General features: G+C 43.4%; 2 protein-coding genes across 2 annotated transcripts; one reads left to right on the top strand and one right to left on the bottom strand.

Annotated features, from left to right (window-relative positions):
• Nucleotides 1-3,592: 3,592 nt before the first annotated feature.
• JR316_0006892 (uncharacterized protein) lies at nt 3,593-4,723 on the bottom strand (the record flags this gene model as incomplete). The annotated part of the gene is made up of 5 exons (XM_047892637.1): nt 3,593-3,736; nt 3,791-3,929; nt 3,992-4,369; nt 4,423-4,556; nt 4,619-4,723. The coding sequence occupies 5 exons, from the start codon at nt 4,721-4,723 to the stop codon at nt 3,593-3,595; spliced, it is 900 nt and encodes a 299-aa protein (XP_047747919.1).
• A 1,018-nt stretch (nt 4,724-5,741) lies between these two features.
• JR316_0006891 (uncharacterized protein) lies at nt 5,742-9,209 on the top strand (the record flags this gene model as incomplete). Its single annotated transcript, XM_047892636.1, has 15 exons — nt 5,742-5,836; nt 5,899-6,063; nt 6,275-6,325; nt 6,397-6,519; nt 6,592-6,684; nt 6,765-7,064; nt 7,111-7,248; nt 7,301-7,384; nt 7,444-7,635; nt 7,692-7,952; nt 8,019-8,105; nt 8,157-8,258; nt 8,333-8,669; nt 8,731-8,893; nt 8,947-9,209. 15 exons carry the CDS (start codon nt 5,742-5,744, stop codon nt 9,207-9,209), a joined length of 2,454 nt encoding a protein of 817 aa, XP_047747918.1.
• Between the last annotated feature and the right edge of the window lie 214 nt (nt 9,210-9,423).

Below are 9,423 nucleotides of genomic sequence, written 5' to 3'. Positions count from 1 at the left end.
TACTGTACATACGGCGTACGCTGGCATAACAAAACCCACGCGCAACTACTGAGATACCCCCATTACACTCCATGAACCATATAAACCATACAAACAGCGACAGGACAGACAACATGGAAGAAGTTAGTTTGTATGTAGTAAGTATTGAAGTATGTATGTATGTAACATTGTAAATGACAATGGCCATGGGGTCTAGGTCTAGGTAGGTTCTATGAGAATTGATAATAATAGATGAGTGTCAGTGTGGATAAAAATAGTCAGCATTCATTTTTAACTCTAGTACAGGTACAGGCTCTGTGTCTGCGGGCTCTGCGTGGTATGGTATGGCGTGTGGTGGGAGTAGTGGTAGTAGGGTAGTAGGTACAGAAGAGACGTGATAGCGTGATATCCGGCCATGAAATTAGAACTGCATTTTCAGAGCAAGGAAGTAATCAAGTAATAAGAAAGAAAGAAAGAAAGTGCCAGTAAGCCTCTGATCACGAGCGTCTCGAAGTCTCGAACAAATGAAATACGCACCCACACAAAATTAAAAATTAAAAATTAAAATTAAAACGCCATTCGTACCGTGCGTACTATGCCAGCGTACCGCCAGAAACCCAGCCCAGAATTAACATTTTCATAATACTAGTAGTGATGTAGGTCAGCTACCACTGGCTGCCCAGACGGTTCTGGTTCCAGGTCTCTCTGCGTCTGCGTCTGCGCCTGTGTCTGTATCTGTATTTGAGTGGACCAAATGGTGTCTCATGTTATCCCCAAACGTTGGAAAGATAAGAAAGGAAAGAAAGTAAAAAAAGAATTTGAACTCGTACTTGCTTGAACTTGAACTTGAAATTGTTGAAGGCGGCGCATACCTCAATACCCAACATATTCTACAGCGCATCACTAGACCAACCAGTATTTTAGTGCTCTAGTAATTTAGTAATCTGGCAGTCAGTCAGCTAAACCCAAACTCAGCCTGAGCAGAACTTGAACGCGGGCTGCTCTATATTATTACTATTTTCCATGTTCTAAAAGTAGCACACTGCTGTCATATGCATCAAAGAAGCCCCGTCTATATATACCTCGGAGTCGCACCTGCCTTAGAACTTAGAACTTACCCAGGGCTCCAGCCAAAGACCCCGCAACCGTCAACGGAATCCATACACGACGCTAACTTCGATTCTTGAATGCCCGGGTAAATCGCACTTTTTCAATTTGTATTATTAGAATGTTAGATTTGGGTCGGGTATACAGATACTTGAACTAAAGTAATGTGCTGCTGCTATTAGTATTGGTATTGGTATTGGTATTGGTATTAGTATTAGTGCTTGTTACTGGTGCTACTGATTGCTACTTACTTACTAGTACTGTTAGGTGGTCGATGGTCGATGGTAGATGGTAGATGGTAGATGCATGGAAGGACTTCTAAAGCTCGTACTAGTTATTGTTAATTTGGTTCTCAATTCTGATTTTTGTATTCTGAATTCCGAACACATGATGATGGAGTCCTATCATAATGGAGCCTGCAGCCTACAGCCCCAGCGTCTGTTCATGTTGAGTTGTTAATAATATCATATCATATCATATCAACATAATCTGGAATGATTCTATTTCGATATTGGATAGTTCGTCATCGTCATGGATGAAATCATGAGCGTAGTATTATGATGCATGCGCTTCGCTTCGACGGGGGCTCCAAGTAAACGGTAAATATTGATGATAGATACTATAGAACGGATGCACTTCACGCTTCAACTTCGTGCAAGACGTCGGAAACGGAACGTCCGACTCGGATCCCTGGCATAGTAGTCATCACAAGCCAGGCTTTTATTCAAGTTGATTGTCAGTGAAAGCTCGCAGACTCAGGAAAATTCAATCATGGTCAGTGCTTCCATTATTCTTTATTCCATGCACTAGATACTAACAGATGTAAATCTAAAAGAAATGATCATGAAGGGTGCTATTAAGGTTGAATTTATGTAAATCACTCCCCCATTCGGCGCTCAAAATCTAACCTTCAATCCAAACCTCCAACCCTCATATGCATCACAAAAAACGCGTATTAACAGTATATTATAATACTCTCCCAGCTCGTATACGGCAGTCGTACATAAAACCAGCCCTGAGCCTCGGACGTACCCTCCGTGTTCCGAAATCGCGTAGACCAAATGGCGAAGGGGTGACACCGGACAGCGCGCCTGGTTCCGGCTGAGCAGGGCTGAACCGCTCAACGGGTTCCCACCGCACTCAAGCTTTTCTGAGGGTCAAAGAGGGTTAATTATGATCATAATTGTGATCATGATCAGAACATGGGTTAAGGAACTTTCGTTATCCTGCGCGTGTAACTTAGGTGTACGTTATGTTATGTTATGGAATCGTCTTGAATTCCCCTCGGGGTAATTTAAGGTAATCCAATAAGTAAACATTTTCAGCTGAAGGGGAGACCACTATTGGCCATGTACCTGCCTACCACCCCGCTGGATAATAGCCGACTATCCAATGATAACTCATGGTTCATGATGTTCAGGAATTGGCTGTTAACCTGTCAACGCATTATTTGTATTCTCATTCGATGATTGGTTTGAAGTCTCTCCCGAACATACCGTGATCTCCGACCCCACTTCCCAGTCCCACTACTGGGTGTACCCAATCAAAATACGCGTTAACCTTCCCGCAGAATATTCTGTTGTTTGCGTCTGATTCAACGCGCCGCTGAGAGCGGCGGACCCCGGCGGCAGTCCTGGTCCTGGCTACGCTACATGTCGACTCTATAAAATTTAAATAAACCGAGTTTTGAACAATCATTTGAAGATTTATAAGGGCCGAGCGCGCTTGAGTAGGGCCCAGCTTAACCGACTCGGAGGTGTTCAGATTTTCCTTTGATTTTCCTTCCAGTTTGCACTGCAATAATTGTTTTTTCGTATACAAATTGAATTTACACAGGCTCATGAGGCAAATAAGTCTCATCAACTGATCATGAGTGATCTGCTTACTTACTTGTGTGCTATGCGCGCTTCGCTTCAAGTCGGCGTTACGTTACTAGCAGCCAAGTAAACATGATATTTTCGGTGTTACGAGTCCTATACGGAGTATAGACTCGTTCTTTTTCCCAGGCCTTTCTCAGGTGGCCAATGTCAGGTATGCGTTTCCGCGGGAATTTATTTCCCAAAATGAATGTTCTGCTTATGTATTCTGATCTTTTGTTCATTCGCTTATTGCCGAAATTTTTTCGCGAGCTGCTCGTTTATGCCGCACCGTGAGACTGTTTCCCCTTTTCTCTCTCTCTTCCTCATCCTCTATGTTAGTTGCCGTCTGTGCGCGTTGTCGTTATATTTGATTCCTTTCCTTTGTTTTCGCTACAGTACCATATTTTTATGTACTTGTCTGTACTTATTGTGCATAAGCTGCCTCAATATGCGTCTCTGTTAGGCCGTCTATTTCTCGTGGATATGTCTACTGCTTTATCTGCTTTATCGCGCTCTAAATGATGTTGATGTGAAGATTCCATCCTGATAGCCATGTAGTCTTTCAACTGTTTATGTCTTTCTGTCAGCGTAATGTGCAGTTATATACTAACAACTAATGTTTTTAATATAAGATATTCATTTCTCTTCTATTCTCTGTGTATGGTCATGTCCTCCATCTTTTGTCTTACTTCTCTATCTTCGTCATACACTCGACGGCGCTTCATGACGGGTATCTTCGCGATTTCTGCGTCATTCTCTATGAACTCTGCTGGGCCATTTCGTACGTCTTGCTGTTTGTGAGGTCAGTGTTATTCATTTTCCCTGAACATGCTTGCCTCACTAACCACATCATGTATGAGCGTAAGCGCTCTCAGAACTGTGGTCATCGCGACAGCTTTGTCTTTGTGCATCACTCCTATGAATGCTATGGTCGCTCGGACTATGTCTCCAACTTTGAACACGCTGGGAACCACACGCGATGTGCTGAGTCATTGATCGGATACTGTTAGTATGCCGCTGTGTATGAGATGTACCACAAAGCTCACCTTGTACCGTTATCGTTTTTGACTTCTCGCAAATAGTCGACCTTGTTGTCCATGGTGTGTATGAGATCGTCTCCTCTCATGTGCGCCAACACGCCGTCTGGATCTACACCCATATCGAACGCCAGTCCTGCTTCTGTCGGCGCATGCTTTCTAGGTGTGAAGTAACGCGTACTTGCGTCGACCGCCCAATGACCTTCGTACATGCTTAAGTTCCACGGCTTTACCTCTATGTCTTCCTTTTTGAGGTATGTCTTCATCATCTCGTGTACATGCTTTATACTAACCGCATCGTCGTTGAATCCGTTGCTCCGCAGTCCGGTAATTCTAACTCCCTGTCGAAGATATATCGCTTTCTTCTTCATAGACGGTGTTGCGTCACTACGATTGGGTCAGTTGGGTATGCATTTTGTATATATAGTTATATCATTTACCTTAATTTAATAGGCGGCAATTCGTTTCTGCATATTGCGCCGTACACGTAGAAGTTTTGTTCTTCAGTGGAATTCGTTCGTGTAATTCTCCACGAGCGAGGTTGTTCTACGTAGACCACTCTATGATCTTCGAGCTGTCAATCGTGTTTTTGGAATCGTCAGTATGTTCGTCCATCCATATGAATATGTAAAATACCTGAAAGTCTACCACCGGCATAGCATCGTGTATCGATTTTCGGGCGTCGCAGTACCCTTGGTCCATGAGGGCCTGCGCAGCGTATTGGTTATAGTTTGGGTCCATGCAATTGGTTGAGGGTGGGATTCTGTTTCACTTTTTTTTTTTTTTGGCCTTGTTTGACCGTTTGGTTTTATGATGTTTCTCGCTTTCCGACTCGTATTCGTGTGTCCCTCTTGTGTAATCTTTCCGTTTCTGTCCGAAATCTGCTACTGTTCCGTTCTCATCGTCGTGCTTGGTTCGTACTGGTTGTTAATGTTTTGTCTCCTCTCCGGTTGTTGTTACCACCGATCATTTTGTAAAATTTTCATATATTTTTCCTCCTTGCTTATTCGCTATCGGCGCCGTTTTGACCCTGTCTACTTCGCTCTCATATGTTCCTCTTCCCTGGTGTTCCTGTTCTCGACCGCGGCATTAGGTCGGTTGTTCATCTATGGTGTTGTCGTCTCCTCATATGACGCGCTTCATTAAATTGCATTTGTTCTTTAACTTGATTTGGTGTACCGAGTGCCTACTTTTCTCGTTTCATGGAGCTCCTCTTGCTTTGCTTGCTCTTTGCCTTTGCTCATCAACGTGTCGCTTCGCCTAGTTCACCTTTTTCGTGTTTTTATGCGTAGTGCGACCATCATCTGTCGGCTTTTTTTTTACATCAAATTTTGGTCCATCATTTTTTTTGGCGTCTTTAATCCCTTAAGGCAATCGCTCCTGTACAATGGTGTTTGCTCTTGGTACGCTCATCACGCGTAATATCTTATTCGTGCTGACTTGCTTGTCTCAGTGGCTTCGGGAGTGTGTATGGTATTCGCTAAAGGCGTTTCCACTCATCGCTTTCTATCGTACCGAGCGTTAGTCTTTGCATTTTTCTACTCCGTATCAACTCATGGATTTTATTATCCTTTTTCTCTGTTTTTCATGTTTCTCCAAGTAGTATTTATCATGTTGAATTCTTGTGATGCTGTCTCATAACCTTTTCTATAAAACCTTGGTTTTTTTTTGTTTAGTGCTTTCCATCTTCGACGCTCTACCTGCCTCGAGCTCTATCATCTACAGTATTCCTAAGTCTCTTTATCGTTTCAATCACATTATGGTTTCCATCAACTCTGCTTATGCTCCTGCTTCTCCCAAGCCTACATATGCCGATGTGGTTGCTGGTGATCGCTCGCCCTCTGCTGAATACAAGTAAGCCGTTCCATGTTATTCTATGTACAGTTTATGATTTTAAACGTTGTGCGTTGTAACAGACATCGTCCTGCAAAAGGCATTCGCAACGTCATAATCCACGTCAAACCCGACAACAAAGAAGATTCTTTTTCTGTTGCCACTGACTCTGATGACGGACCGTTAGACAGCGTCGCCTCTCGCATTGCTGCCGCAAAGGTCGTCAAACCGGGGAACAAGACTGTTGCGTACGTGTATCCCATACTATCTTACCCTGTGTCTTCAATCACGCACGTCGTTTACATGCGTTCCTTCCGTTTTCTTATCTCTGTATTGCAGCGGATCAGATGCGTTGGACAATTTTGTTAGGAAGACCAGGTCAACAAGTGGCTTGTATGATTTTAGCTGCACATTCCGCACTTTTTTTCTTTTGTTTTGACTACTTTATTGTCGTTATAGGAAACGCGATATCGAAGATGCTGCGCTCGTTTGTTCCGATGAGGAGTTGCCGTTAGTGAAATTGCAATCTGATAACCCTTATGTTATGCTGATATTTTGGTTTTGTTATATATTTACCTCAGAGCCCGAATTTCCCCTCCGAAGAAGAGTCGTACATCCGTCAGCGCGAACGTTGATGCGACTGTCAATCACGTATCTTACTCGAGTGATTCTTCGGTCGAAGTCATTCGAGTCGTCGATAATTCGTAAGTTTTACTGCTTGTATCAAATCTCGCCATTATTTCGTTCTGCTTAATACCGTTGGATACTCTGAACAGAGCCAACGCCCGATATCAGAAGGGTATTAGTGATGCCATATTAGTCGATGATTCATCCGCGGATGAAATGGTCTCTGTTCATCCTACCAGCGGGTATGTTTATCATTTACATCTTTTATGTTATTATGTCATACGTTCTCACATCCGCGTATTACAATTCGTGCTCCTGTCAGAGCAAAACCGAATAAACAGAAAGGCAAGAAGCCACAGAAGACAATGCCCCAAACGGTCCGTATCAAACAAGAGCCTGGCATTGTCATAAAGCAAGAAGCATCTGCTCGTCCCACGTCCGTATTGCCCTCTGAAGTTATGGTTAAGAAAGAGTCTGTCGATGTTCATATCCCTCTTGCACCGGATAACGTTGCGTCCACCCCCACAAAGAAAGACAAAGGAAAATCATCCGTTTCAAAGAAGGGCTCTGTTGGGATTCGTAGATCCGCTCGGCGTTCGGAAGCTGCGATCGAGCGAGTACCGTTCTCTTTTATTCCACATTGCGATTGACTGACGTCCTGCTCTTAGTCTGTCGGTGTCTCCGCTGAAGATTGGGTCTGAAATTTCTGGATCTGCTGTTTTGTCTCCACCCATTACTTTGCAGGGTGATGCTGATTCTGATATCAACCCCTTCTTGCCGTCACCTGAAGTCATTTTGGGCACCAAGTATGTGTATGCTCTAAAAGTCTACGTGAGCATCACTTAACTTGATTTACAGAATTCCAGGAAAAGGCAAATCCATTCGCATTGTTCTTCCCAGCGGTCCAATCGATCTTCACGAAGATGAAGCTATGATGTTTGCGTCAGTAATGTTCATTTGTGGTGTTTTTCTTTTATCACTTCTTAATCGGGTTTGATCAGGCACGCGGTCAGAGAGAGTCGAATGCATCAGACCACTTATCCATCTTCCAATGCTCTCCCCAGCGGTCCTTCCTCTAGCAAGTTGCTCAAAGCGCTCGATGATGCGTATGAAAAGTACAGTGAAGCAGATGCTCTTAAAACCGAACATTCGACTTTGGACCCCCCTGTTCAATTTAAGGCGTCTGTAATAAGGTAAATATCCGTCATGCCAATATATGTGATCGTCTTTATCTACCTTTATTCAACAGTGCCAAATCTATCGACGCGCATTCTGATGTGGTTATGGCCAGTCTTTCTGAACAGCCAAAAACTCGACAAGTGCAGTTTCAATCTTCTTTGACAGCTGTTCCAATCAATGCCGCTGTTGAAGCTCCCCCTACACCTGTCACTCCAGTTCGAGTTCCCCGCAAGTTCAAGGATGTTGTGCCTGCCGGTCCTGTGAACAAAACTCCCAGTCTTGGATTGAACGGGCCGGCTCTGATGGAGGATACCATGCGCTTCTCGGTCAAGTAAGTTAACGTACCCATATGTCATCTTCAATCTGTTGTCTGACTTGATTTGTGTCTGACCTTAAGACATCTGCCGAAGAAATGCGAAGTTACGAAGACAGATTTACAAGATAGTCTTTTAGAAAGCACTTACGTTGACCTTCCCAATCTTCAGTAAGTTTTTACCTTCTAAGATAATCGATGTTTTGTTTTGACTATTTCAAGGCATGGTATTCTCAAGCAATGGAACTCGCCTAATGTCATGGCACCAGTCGACTGTGTTTCTTTTTCTCTCTGCGGTGAGAATTTCCCTGAGATGAATTTTGAGTGAGTTTCGTAAAGCCTTTGCTATACTTTACTTAATGATGCGTATTGCTTACTCTCTCTACTATGTTATATAGAAACGCTTATGACGCTGTGACTTTTGTAAGGAACAAGAACTTTATCAATCCTTCGCGGGTTTCGCCTCTGGACGTCAGCATCCTGTATATGGGAAACGATCGTAAGCGTGCCACTTTGCAGTGCAACTCGGTGCCTGCTATCTGCCTGAGTGCAATTCTCACCCGCGATTCGTATCTATTGGAGCCGATATCCAAAGGACTGTGTAACAAATTTTTGTCTGGTCACATGATGCACCAGGAGTGGGAACGCTTCGCTGGATTTGCTTGCATGGCGTTCGGACATCAGGTTATGGTAGCCTCTATCCGTGATAAGGCAATCACCTTTGGCACTATGGGAGTTAAATGTCAGTGGGCACATATGCTTACTTTTTTTTTTTTTTCTTTTTGTACTCACTCAGACACTCACTCAAATAGCGGAGCGGGAATCAATCTCTCCTTCAAAACCTCCTAGGACACCCGGCATACTTTCTGGACAGAAAGATGCCAAACTCCAAGGAGGAAGCCGAAAAGCACTTAAATCAAGCACCAGGTTCAAGACCATGATGGATTCAACCGACACTAGTAAGTTATCAACATTGTATGTGCTTCAAACCACTGACAATGTCATATATTAGTTCCCATATATGATTCACGTAACCATGCCTTCAATTTCAACACTGACCTCGACCGGTTAGACGAATTGCTACCTAGATGGCGTCGCGGAGAGATTCCACCTAACTCCTTTGTTATGGTGGCGTACACTATGACTCAATACGAGAAGGAACGGTCATTTCATCTGTGTACCAACATACAGTATGCCGTTGTGTTCGGTACGGAACACGATACCAGCGACATAGAGGCAGAACAGGAGTCCTTTGCAGGTTTTGATGAAGACTGAATATTTCATTAAACCTAATGTCTTTTAATACACATAGTTATGGTATTATTTACATTCTCCTTGCTATCTGTTGTTATTTTTTGGTATCATATACGTCGCGTAGTCTATTACTTCAATGTTTTTGTTCTTTCTTCGTGTCATTTGTACTCTGCTTCCTGTATCTTTGAATATCCAGTTAGTATTCTGTCTTATCAACTGCTTCGTATCATATTCT

The sequence above is a fragment of the Psilocybe cubensis genome, chromosome 6 (genome assembly GCF_017499595.1).
Source record: "Psilocybe cubensis strain MGC-MH-2018 chromosome 6, whole genome shotgun sequence".
In the NCBI taxonomy this organism is placed as follows: Eukaryota; Fungi; Basidiomycota; class Agaricomycetes; order Agaricales; family Agrocybaceae; genus Psilocybe; species Psilocybe cubensis.
The sequence above is the reverse complement of the archived record's forward strand: the minus strand, read 5'-3'. Positions and strand labels throughout refer to the sequence as shown.